This window comes from Rhineura floridana, chromosome 3 (assembly GCF_030035675.1).
Source record: "Rhineura floridana isolate rRhiFlo1 chromosome 3, rRhiFlo1.hap2, whole genome shotgun sequence".
Lineage (NCBI taxonomy): Eukaryota > Metazoa > Chordata > Lepidosauria > Squamata > Rhineuridae > Rhineura > Rhineura floridana.
The window spans coordinates 3,510,327-3,522,863 of record NC_084482.1 but is presented as its reverse complement, the minus strand read 5'-3'; the positions used below and the strand labels follow the sequence as shown (position 1 = coordinate 3,522,863).

Here is a 12,537-nt window from a genome sequence, read left to right as displayed (position 1 = left end):
GGTTACCAGTGCATGGACAACAGTAGTCAGGCTATCCTGAAACGGTCACAGCTGTCTTACCAGCCAAAGCTGGTAAAAGGCACTCCTAGCCCCTGAGGTCACCTGGGCTTTTAGTGACAAAGATGAATCCAGGAGCACCCCCAGACTACGAGCCTTCTTTTTCAGAGGAAGTACGACCCCATCCAAAGCAGGCAACTGAACAATTAGACAAATTCAGGAACCACCAACCCACAGCGCCTCCATCTTGCTAAGATTCAGACTCAGTTTATTGGCCCTCATCCAGAACCACCACTGAGTCAAGGCTTGCACGGCCTCTCCCGATTCAGATGTTACAGAAAAATAGAGCTGGGTATCATCAGTGTACTGCTGACACCTCACCCCATACCTCCTGATGAGCACTCCTAGGGGCTTCATATAGATGTTAAACAGCATTGGGGACAAGATGGTACCCTGCAGCACCCCACAGCACAACTGCCAGGGGGCCAAAAGACAATCACCCAATGCTAGTCACTGAAAACAACCCTGGAGATAGGATCGGAACCACTGTAAAACAGTTCCTCCTGTACCCATCTCACCAAGTTGGCCGAGAAGGATACCATGGTCAATGGTATCAAAAGCTGCCAAGAATTCACGTAAGAATAACAGGGTCGCACTCCCCCTGTCCTTCCCCCAATAAAGGCCATCCATCAGCGTGACCAAGGCCAGTTCAGTCCCCAAACCAGGCCTGAACCCAGATAGGAATGGGTCAAGATAATCTGTGCTTGCAATTGCTGTACCACAACCCTCTCAATCGCCTTCCCTAAAAAGGGAGTATTTGCGACCGGGCAGTAGTTGTCACAAACCAATGGGTCTAGGGTGGTGTTTTTCAGAAGCAGTCCTATCACCGCCTCTTTCAGAGTGGCTGGGACCACTCCTTCTTACAAGGATACATTGACCACACCCTGGCTCCGCTCGGTCAAACCCCCCGGCAAGCTTTAATAAGCTAAGAATTGTTTTTAAATTTTAAATTGTTTTTTAAAAAATTATTGTGTTTTTAAATTGTTTTTTGTGTTTTTAAATTTGTATATTTGTTTTTAATGTTTTTAATTGCTGTAAACCGCCCAGAGAGCTTCGGCTATGGGGTGGTATATAAATGTTAGATAGACAGACAGACAGACAGGCAGATAAGAAGAGCAAGGGTCGAGAGGACACGTTGCTGGCTGTATCGTCGCAAGCATCTTGTCCACATCATCAGGCCACATCAACTGAAACCAATCGAAAGAAGTTGCAGCAGAAGTTGCACTGGACACCTCACTGGGGACTGCAGTAGATGTAGATGGGGCATCAAGATTGCTATGGAGGTGAGCAACTTTACCCTCAAAGTGCCTTGCAAACAATTCACAGTGCGCCTCCAAAGGGTCTAAAACTCCATTTCCTGGAGTGGATGTCAACAGACTTCTGACAATACAAAAAAGCTCCACTGGATGGCTACTTGAGGATGCGATGGAGGCAGAGAAGTGGGCCTTCTTCACTGCCACGCAGTAGGCACGGTTATGATGTTTTACTCATGTCTGATCAGCACGAGACGGCGTGAGAAAAGGGACCTTCACCTGGAGCAAAAAACAAGTTGCCCTGCCCTATGTGTTGGACCGGGGACAGCTTGAGACAGCCCCATGGTCGTCATGGAGGCCACGAAGTCCTGAGCTGGAACACTAGAGGCTGCCACAGCATGGACATTGAAATCACCCAGGACTGTCGTTCTAGGCTCCTCCAACCCCACAACCGAGACGGCCTCCACCAGCTCAGCCAGAGAAGCTGCCAGGCAGCTGGGTAGATGTTACACCAGCAACACCCCTAGTTTACTGTCTCCTTGGCCTGACACCAGGTGCAGGCTCTCATAACCAGCTTCAAGGAAGAGTGGTTTCCCAGTGACAGAGATGGAAGTTCTGTAGACCACAGCAACCCCTCCCACCGACCCTGCAGCCTGTGTTGGTGGGTGCACCAACTATCCAGGTGGGCAAAGCTAGGTCAGATCAACTCCTCCTAGATCACCCACCCAGATCACCCACACCAAATCGGCACCCTTATCCATGATCAAATCATGGATGAGTTGGTCTTACTGTGTACCAATCTAGCATTAAACAATAGCACCCACTGGCCAGTGGGCACAGCAGATGAGCAATGAGGAACCCATCCATGGGAGGAGTGGGAGCAAAGAACAAGGCCTTCATCTTCTATGGTAGGTCATCACCTCCCCACGGCTTTACCCCCCTCTATCCATGATCACTGAAATTGTGGTGGCATCACCCTTGTCCCTCCTTACTAAGATTCCTCCTAAACACCTGATATGGACCTAACAAGAGCCCACCAACAAAACCTAGCAGAACCAGTTATCTCAGTATGCCTCTAAGTGAATTGGGAACAGTCAGACCCACTCAATATCTTTCATGCAGGACACTTCTTCTACTTCCCCCGTCTCACACCCAGGGAGGGCCAGCCTTCTGTTAGTTGCAGACTCTCACTCTGAAGGCATTTAGCGACTTTCTCCTATCTTTCAGTTTGCTACACAGGCTCTCACCCTGTGCAGGAACTACACATGTGCCTCATATTCTTCCCACTACCAATCTCCACTAGATTGGTTTAAGAAAAAAATAGATGGGGATAGCACCCTTGTTCTTGGGACTCCCTAAGGAGTTCCCCAAGGGACGATTCTCTTTGGTGTCAGACCCACCACCCAAGGGCTGCCAGGCTTTTATGCCCTCTAACCCAGCCAGGAATTGATGCAAGAGGCTGCAAGACTGACTGCAGACTCTCTTTGGATTCAAGGTCAGCCAGGAGGTCCCAGTCCTTACAGCACTTACCAGGAACCTCAGCTGTCTCAAGAGACAGCAACCCTAGAGGAGAAGCAAGCACCCTAGGACCCATAGTGTACTCACCTGATCCTAGGGAAAACTGAGGTTCGGTTGATAGTAGCTTGAGAGATGTCTGCTTCCTGTGCCCAGGCAAGCACCCACGTGCTTCAGGGAGCAGTGGGGGGTCACTGAGTGTCCTTAGTACCAAAATGAATCTTACATCATTCCACATTTGTGAGTCATCCTGGGTATAACCCTGTTGCTGCCCTGGGGGAAGGGTCATATCTCATTGGTAACGCACATAAAAGATCCAACTGCTGTTTGGTTTTTTTGGGTTGTTTTTAACTTGCTTTTCAGTCATAACAAATTTCAAAGGATGGTACAATTAAAATTCTGACAATACAGATAAGATCAGAAATCCAACAATAAAAGGGGATAATATGAAACCAGAGCTGACAACTCCATTAGTCACAAAAGAATGTTTAAAACACAATCTTATACACCTATTTAAAAGGACCAAAGTCCTGGATTGATTGCACTGTGCAGGGAAGCTGATTTCAAAGTGTAGGAGCCACCACCGAACAGGCACATTTGCCAACAGTCTAACAGACAGTGGAATTGCCAAAAGGTTCTTGTCTCCTGATCTTAAAGGGTAACAAGGGACATATGGAAGAAGGTGCTGCCTCTGGAATCCTGGACCCAGTCTGTAAAAGCCTTTAAAGAGGAGCACTGGTACCTCGAATTTAGCCTACAATCAAATCAGCAACCAGTGGCTCTCAGATAGGTGCTATTTGTTTTCTGCAGCTAATGTAAAATCTAAATCTTGCTGTCATTTTTTAGACTAGTAGTTTCTAAACAGCCCAATGTAGACCATAATGTTGTGTAAATTTGTATATTTGTTAAGCAGAGTAATTCAGCGGTCTGAAATGCGTGTGTGCCAGTCTGTGCGTTTACCTAAGAAAGCAGGCTTTTACCCTGCATTGAGATCACTGAGACTTAAGACTTAGTAAAATAAGAAAAGCTACTTTATTTATAGAAATACATAGTAGATCTGAAGGCATACCTAGTTCTAACTAACTAAGTTGGAGGCACAATGCCCAGGCTTGGGAGTTGCCCTCATGGCTTAGGAGAGAGAGAGCAGAGACAAAAGGTGTCTCCTCTCTCCCAGACAGTCGAAGAAGAGAAGTGAGCAAAGGGGCAGGTAAGCTTCCCTAAAGACGTAACAGTCTAGCGACAGAAGGAAGTCAGTCAGAGCATCACAGGTAAAGGTAAACAAAGCCTATCCATCTGGAGGACCCTCACTCTCTCTCCCTTCTGGAACATAAACAAAAGAACAAAACAGGAGTTGCTCTTGCCCCACTCCCAACACATACTAGAGCAGTCTAAACAGTAAGTTCCCAGGGCATATATTTACTTAGGTCCCATTTTCTAGGAAGGAGATACTTGGTAAATCAGTACAAATGGATAACGTGTTAGTGGCACCAGCCTGGACATGGAAGGGGAGACTGGTATCCAAAAGTACTCTCAAGCCATGAACCTGATATTTGGTGGGGAGTATGACCTCACCCAAGGTATGTATTTCCACTTTATTTCCACTGGAACCAAGGTTGCCTTATGAGCAACTCCACCTTGTCCAGACTGAGTTTCAATTGGTTTATCTCATCCCACTCATTACAGACTCTAGAAAGGCAAGAGATGGAATCACCTGCTTCAGATGGAAGAGGGAGACTGAGCAGTGTGTTCAATCCACAGCTTTTCTGATTAAAAAACAAGATCTGCAAAAGAGCTCTATCCAAGATCCTAAAAAGTCACTGCCAGGTTAGGTGGGCAGAACTGGATGGATAATCTAGTAATGGATAAACTCAGTGAAAGGCATCTCCTACTGTATTATATCACACTTTGCTCCCAGATACTACTTTTTATTTCCATTGCCAGATGAGGATGGGATATTCATGCCTTAGTTCATCTGACTTTTTTCCTGCCCCCTGCAGGTTCTAAAGACACGGCTGACCCTCCGCAAAACAGGCCAGTACTCAGGAGTGGCTGACTGTGCCAGGCAGGTCCTGCAGAATGAAGGAATCCGTGCTTTTTACAAGGGCTACCTGCCAAATGTGCTGGGCATCATCCCCTATGCTGGCATTGACTTAGCAGTTTATGAGGTCAGTGGCTGGGTGTAGGGTTGGCATGAACACTGAGGGGAGTCCAGCCTTTCCTGCTGCTGGCTGCTAGTCCTCTGTGAGAAAGGACACTAGTCTGACAGTGGGCCCTTTCCAAAGAATATGCCACTATCCTTATATGAACTCTTTCTTTCTCTTGCCCTGTGGCAAAAGGGAAATCTCAGCAGATTTTAAGACACAACCAAAAAGCTGCTGCCTTCCCATCTCTGTCAGGCATTGTGATGCACCCACTCTATGCCCAAGTTGCCTAGTCCCTCTCACATTTGTTTCACTGCAGACCCTGAAGAACACCTGGCTGCAGAAATACAGCAAGAACACAGCTGACCCAGGCGTTCTGGTGCTCTTGGGCTGTGGCACCATCTCCAGCACTTGTGGCCAGATTGCCAGCTACCCCTTAGCTCTGGTGCGGACCCGGATGCAGGCCCAAGGTGAGGACATACCATTGTCCGGACAGTCTTCTGTCCAATGAGAGCACTGAGTGTGGCTGGGGACTGAGGCATAATAACTACAGGAGGGTGGTTTAATTGGAAAATCCCCTTAATGATTGGCAGGGCGGGGGGGGGGGGACATGAGGTGGGTGGAGAAGAAATGAGGAATGCTGAGGAAGGAAAAGGAGAAACTGAAAGACTTCAAAAATGTTGGCTGCAGCTCTGGGCCTGTCAACGTAATCACTTAGCCTTACTCATGTCAGCTCCCAGGGTTTGATGTGAATTCTCAGTTTTCGCCTTTTCTTTCTCAGGTTCTTCAGGAAAAAGGGTAAACTCTCAGGATGAATGGCCAGTAAAAAAGGGAGTCGGGCTATTTTCCATGTGCATGCACGCACACACACGCATGCATGCACAACATCAGGAATCAACTGAGATACCAGGGCCAGCCAGGCTCTGCTCTCTGATCCCACCAGGCACCACTAGGCTCTGCCCAGGCCTGCCAGGCTTCATCCCTCTGCCTAACATTACTCCCAAGTTCACAGGCTATGCCTCCTGTCTCAGAATCTGAGCTTCAGGGGACTTGACCAAGGCCAGTGTCAGAGGTAGGCTTCGCTGGGCACCTGCTGAGGCCCACACCCCTGCAGGGAGCCCACTGTTGACCTCCAGAGCCTCCGTGCTGTTACTCCCTGTTCAGCTGCTCTTTCTGAGCAAGCAAGCAAGCAAGCAGTGACAAGAATGAGGAGATGGTTAGCATGGCAAGTCACTATGACATCAGATCATTTCCCTTTGCAGACCTACTTGAATCCAATCTGGTCTGCAAAGGAAAAATGTTCCTTTGCACAGATCAGCTTCACTTGTGAGTTCTCATCTGGGCTTCCTGTCAGTGCTGATCAGCCAACAGCAAACCTCACTTTTGGCAGTGATCACCTCTACTAGGGACTTCCCAGTTGGGAACTCCCTAATGCAGCCAATCCCAGGAGGGATTGCCATCAGCGCTGCCCAGCTGATCAATGCTGAGAGCAAGCCCTGCATGCCAAAATACAATCAGGAGTGCAGTTTAAGGCTCCTAATTGTTCCTTTGCAGCCACATCTTTATTTGCGCCATACCTGACATCATATGATGTCATGTGTGGGGCAGGTGGGCAAGGCTTAAGGAAAACAGCCTAATTTGGCCCATGGGCCAGATGTTTTCCATGCATGAGACAGAGTATCATCCTTCACATGCCTTGCACTGTCCCTCTGGACAGTTGTGTGGATTGCGGCCAGAGGGAGAGGGCAAATGAATAGGCAGTAGGAATATCAGTGAGGGCATCATGCCCAACAGCCCTTCAAAACCTGGATTTGGCTCAGGAGCTGACAACCCTACCCTGATTATGAGATAGACCTCATCAACAGTCTCTGAATCTCAGCTGTCTAAACAACCCCACTGTGACTAACCTGGCCCTGATCACTCTCTCCTTCCACCACCACCCCTCTCTCTCTCTCTGTAGCAACCATTGAAGGTGCTCCACAGCTAACCATGCTGGGGCTCTTTCGGCACATCCTTTCCCGAGAAGGGGTGTTGGGCCTCTATCGTGGCATCGCCCCCAACTTCATGAAGGTTATTCCTGCTGTCAGCATCAGCTATGTTGTGTATGAGAACATGAAGCAGGCTCTGGGGGTAACGTCCAGATGAAGTGGATGCCTCCCTCACCCAAATGGCCAGGACCTACCTCTCAAGAAAGATGGCTCTTCCTGACAGTGGGTTCCAAAGCAGTAGCAGGTGGGGCCATGCCTCCTCTGCTCTAGGGTCCTGGGGAGGGGGCTGTGAGAAGAGGAAGAGTGCTAGAGTGGACTGGCCCAGGTTCTCCCCATCCTCACCAAGAGCAGAGTCCTTCCCAGGCAAGGAGCACTGAGGAGGGCTGGCCCACTCGCGCACAGAGATGTTTTCCCCACAGAGGCCTGGGGATGGGAAGTGCCATGGCCCTTTTGAGGTAGATTTTCATAGGGCTCCCACATGGTGGAGTCTTTGGAGATGGCCTCACCAATCAGGCTTGCTTCTGAGTCAAAGCTCTTCCCCAGCAGCCTACCGCTCACTGCGTGTGTCTTCTTCCCCTCCATCGTCCAATATGACAACCACATCATGTTTCCTGTTCTGCATGTTTCTACCAGACACATCATGATCCAGTGGGAAACCAACCCAATCAGCATTGATTGCCATTGATGTGTTGCCAGATCTGAATGAGCAGCTGTCCGCTTAGCATAGTGGGGAGACTCTGGATCACTCCCCATTTAATCAGCAGTCTCCCAGCATTGGAGACAACACATTCAGGGACAATCTATCACACTGGAGACATTAGAAATTTCAGTAATTACCTCCAGGAGTTTTTCAAGCCAGTTTGTTGATACGCCAGCAGCATAGGCATCTGGGGGTTTGAGGATGGGAGAAGACAGATTCCTAACCCTCCCGCAAGATTTCCACTTGCAAAAACTGAATGTTTATCCCTCTTCCATACCTCCTTCTTTCAGATCCTGTAGGGGTGCTGGAGCCCCTGATGATTGCATTTTAGCCCAGCTCTACTTTACCTTTACCAAATATGGAAAGTGTCTGTATATTTTGCACATTGACTGTTTTGAACTTATAAGACTGGTCTGCGCTCTTTTCTCTACCTAGACATCTGGAGAGGAACTGAAATGTCTTCCCATCCCACCCCACCCCCACCCTCCCTCCCTTCGAGCTGGTGGAGAATGCAGAAAGAAATTGCAAGGGCTAGTTTGTTCTCATCATCAATGCACTTTGCCTGAGGATCCTGGATTTCTTGTGCAAACACATTTCTGCTTGCTAGGAGAAGTTTGCATTGATCACACCAGCATTGTTGCTTAAGAAATGCCACACCCACACACCCCATAGCGCTTGAATCCATGGTCCCTGCTTTCCATGTCCCTGTTCTGTCTTGCTGTCCTCTATTCATTGGCAGGTTGTAATAGAAAGGAGGTAGGAACTTATATTTTCCTTTTTTCTTCTGGGGGATATTGCTTTGAAAGCTGTAGAAGAGGCAGGTTAGTAGCTAATCAAATTGCCCAGACAGACCTTCCTCCCCATCCACCATCCAATACTTTTTTTTTTAAAGGCTCCAATAGGTTACATGGAACACTATCTTCAGATGTGGGCAGTGCTGGGTTAGTAGGGTTGCCAGCCTCTGCTAAACTGATCTATGGAGTGCAAGTAGAGTTGCCCTAAAAACAATAACAAAGATTCTATGCCAAGAAAAGCAATCTTTGTTGTTTTGCATAATTTACTCTGCTTCTGCTAATCATGGGCAAGGAGATATGACAGGCACTGAATTCGTCGTCCCCCCCCCCCCCGTTTTACTCAGGAACTTGTCTGGCATCTGAGATTTACCCCCAGGCATTTCATTGCTCTTACGCCTTGCAACCATAAGGGCTACAGACATGTTGTGCGGGAGGGGGGGTGTAGGGGAGATGAAGCCAAATGTTATGTTCAGGACACACCCTGGACTTTCGTAACCATTACTAGAAGACACCAACAATTGAAGTTGACCTCCTGCATTCTCCCACGGTTTTGATACCTGGGACACAGCAGTGTGGGTTTTTGGGAGGGGAGTCTGGGTTAAAATTGGAAGGCATAATTTACTGTTACATCTATATTTTTCATGATTGGCTTCCAAAAAAGTAGGAAGTCAGTGGTGGGACAGAGCTGTTGGGCCATTGACCTCCCCACACTGGTACTACTGCTGCTAACCTAGATGGGGCTGAGGTGGAGCAGCAGTGAAGTCAGGGTGGTGTGGGCACCCTGGCAGGGGTACCAGTTCGGTCCTGTCGGTGCACCTACATGGGCCCAAGCTTACACCCATCCAAATAAGTAGTAGCGATGCAAATATCAGGAGGATAGCTCTGCCCCACCACACCTGCTGCTACTGAAAGGCATCCTCCTCAGCAAGTGCAGGATAGCCCAGTCCTCCCCTCCCCTTTGCCTTGTCAATTTAGGCTCAAAGGTGGGGTGGTGATTTCTGGATTACGGTAAATCCACTGTGATTCATCCAGTCCTGTCAGCTGTAGTGTTGTGCTGTGTCTGGGAATTCATCTCTCTCTTGGGTTGATATCTTTGGCCATATCGTTTTCTTTTTTTCTTTGGAGAATTTTTATTTGCAAATTTAATAAAAAGAAAGAGCAATATATATAGATAAACATTACCAGCTGACATTAACAATAGGAATATTCCACCAGATCTAATTTAAACATACAGATTAATATAAGCAGCCTACAGTATATGTCTAAATAGGTTTCTAAACAAGATTAACAATTATAAGCATGCCTCTGAACACAAAAAGGGCACCATACATTTAAAGCACATGGCTTCCCCCAAAGAATCCTGGGAACTGTAGTTTGTTACGGGTGGTGGGAATTTGTAGCTCTGTGAGGGGTAAGCTACAATTCCCAGTCCTTGGGGAAGCCATGTGCTTTAGATGTATGGTGTGGATGTGACTTCTTGGGAAGGGATCAATGCTGCACAAGACCTTCACATTTCAAGTGGCAACAAACTACAGAGTCATTCATGATGTATCCGCAGTGGTGGCTTTCTACTTGGGCCCCTCTTGTGGAACACAGGTTAGGAATTGGAGCCCTAAGGACTCATCCAGACAGCATCTTTCCTACATGACTAAAGCAGTAGCATATTGGTGGGGAAGCCTCACACAAAAAGGATGCCAAAGAGGGAGGAGAGGTTTTGTGCAGTAGTCAATCCACAGTGCAACTTGTATGAGTCTCCAGCGGCTGACTACGCTAGCAGTAATTAGCATGAGGACATGGCATTTCCCTGTAAGGGAAACCTATCTCAACTCATGCAACAGAGAGGGTGAACCTATTCCAAGTTCAACAAGGCTTTTGGCCCTTTTAAGAGCTTCGAGAAAGACATTAGTTCTTCAGGTGTAGGTTCTCAGACTGAAGTTACAGAAAAATGGGTACTGAATATCACCTCTCTTTTAGAACTTTTAACAGGAGAGAATCCCTGTGTTTTCATTACCAAAAGAAATGGAGAGAGATTATGAGTGTGTATACCTGCCTGTATTCCTATCAGGCTGCATTCCTAGAGGGAGGGGATGATACAAAAATCCAGAGGAGAAAGAAAGGTGGGGAACCCATTGGATAACAACTGACATGATGCTATTTGGAAGAGGACTCAACCCTCTCTGGGCTAATTTTGGCAGAGAAATGTTTTAAGATTGTTTTCAGTGAAAGCTTGTTTTTGATTTAAGCTAATGGCACTTGGTTTTAGTAGCAAAGGGAGAGAACAGAAGTCAAAAAACAGACAAGAGATTGACCATACAGGGTTGAAGCAAAGATAAAAGTATTCATTGAGCCTGGCTGGCAGTTCTTTCCTGGGGTAATTGTTCCAATGGGGAGGAGAGGCAGGATTGTCAAGCTTCCCTCTGTGTCTTGCAGCTTTGTCACCACATTGGGAGAAAAGGCAGTGGCAGTTTCTGCTACCCATTCCTGTCTTTTGTCCCTTCCTCTGTTGGCTATAACACGGCAGGACCCCTAGGTGTGCTGTGCAGAAGATGGGGGAAGGAGGGATAAATAAAAGGGCTGGAGAAAAAAACAGGTGGGATAAACTGTCACTGCGGCTGCCTCATCTCCCAGTCCAGCTGCACACTGGAAAGGTGTGAGGGGAATCTTTAGGATGCTGTCTGGCAATCCGAAGGAGAGGGTTAATTTGTATGTGACATAAAACATGGTGTGGACATAAGAAAAAGTTTGGAGAATTGGGCTGTGGAGGCAAAGAGCTGGACCAGATCCTCTCCTGCGAGTGATTCTGCACAATAGTTGTGGAACCAATTATTTATTTATTTTATTTATTATTACACTTATATCCCACCCTTCCTCCAAGGAGCCAAAGGGGGTATACAAACATGGTTCTCCTCCCACAACCGATTTTATCCTTACAACAACCCTGTAAGGTAGGTTAGGCTGAGAGGCAGCGACTGGCTCAAGGTCACCCAGTGAGCTTCATGGCTAAGCAAGGATTTGAACTCTGGTCTTCCAGGTCCTAGTCTGACACTCAAACCACTACACCACATTGGCTCTGGTCCCAAGTTAACTGAGCAGTGAAAAGACATTTGGACTGTAAAAATCAGATGATCTCTGACCTAAAATGTTCTAAGAAGCTAGGTACTTTCTGTCACTTGCTTCCAGAACAAGCGAGGGCTCTGGTGTTTAGCAGAGTATTCAGTTTTTAAGGGCTGCACAAAGGGGAAAATTCTACCAACAGCTTTTGCATTCATCTTGCACTCCTTTTTCTTTATAAATCCTGCCTGAATCTGACTCCAGCAAGGCTATTTCTGTACATCTGTTGCTGCTTCATTTTGTGTTGATATTTCAGAGGGGGAAAAACACAAGCTAATAAATTTTCTAAACTTTCCTTTATGTTTTTGGCCTGGTATTTTGAAAATGGATTTTATCACAGAGTACAAACATTTTAGTGTGGGAATCTGCTGTGACTATGTTGCCTTCGTATTTATTCATTGATCTTAACTTTCTAACCCAAGAGGTGTAGGAATTCTGTGCAAGGTTCACCAGTCCTCCTGGCTTGCAGCACAATGTGGTTTTATAGCTTGATTGGAGGGGTGGGAAATGTGTGTAAGGATGATCCCGGCCTTTTCATCTATAACTGCTGTACAGTATTGCCATTCACTCATACCACCAAGCTGTGAGAAGTTTGAGGGATAATGTTAAAGCAGGGATGGGGAACCTGTGACGTTCTTGGTGTGGTTAGACTCCAGCTCCCATCAGCCCCTGCCAGCATAGCCAATGGTGAGAGATTATGGGAGTTCTACGGAACAATCTCTGGAGGGCCACAGATTCCTCATCCTTGCACTACTGCATTATATTTCCTTTGGATGAGAGACCCCTGGAGATTTAGTGTAAATTTGTTTACTCACAAATTTACAAGCCAGTGAAAACAGACACTTGTATAACAGGCAGCAGAGCTGCTGTTGTGTACCAGGTCCCCAAAGGGAGCAACTGCCTTCAAAGAATGCTTGGACTGCGGCCATATCACAGCTCTAGCTGCCTCTAAAACTGAAAATGTAGAATCTGGTTCCA

The 12,537-nt window shown here is 47.2% G+C and overlaps 1 protein-coding gene across 2 annotated transcripts in view; it reads left to right on the top strand.

Annotated features, from left to right (window-relative positions):
- Window positions 1-11,831, top strand: part of LOC133379174 (mitochondrial adenyl nucleotide antiporter SLC25A23-like) — a 101,712-nt gene extending 89,881 nt beyond the window's left edge. Inside the window, exons 8-10 of one of the 2 annotated variants that reach the window (XM_061613902.1) lie at window positions 4,823-4,990; window positions 5,286-5,436; window positions 6,927-11,831. In XM_061613902.1, the coding sequence (XP_061469886.1) occupies window positions 4,823-4,990; window positions 5,286-5,436; window positions 6,927-7,111 (504 nt within the window). In that variant the 3' untranslated portion in view covers window positions 7,112-11,831. Of the gene's footprint in view, window positions 1-4,822; window positions 4,991-5,285; window positions 5,437-5,747 lie in introns of both variants that reach the window. The other variant, XM_061613901.1, reaches the window with a different exon arrangement.
- Window positions 11,832-12,537: the final 706 nt, after the last annotated feature.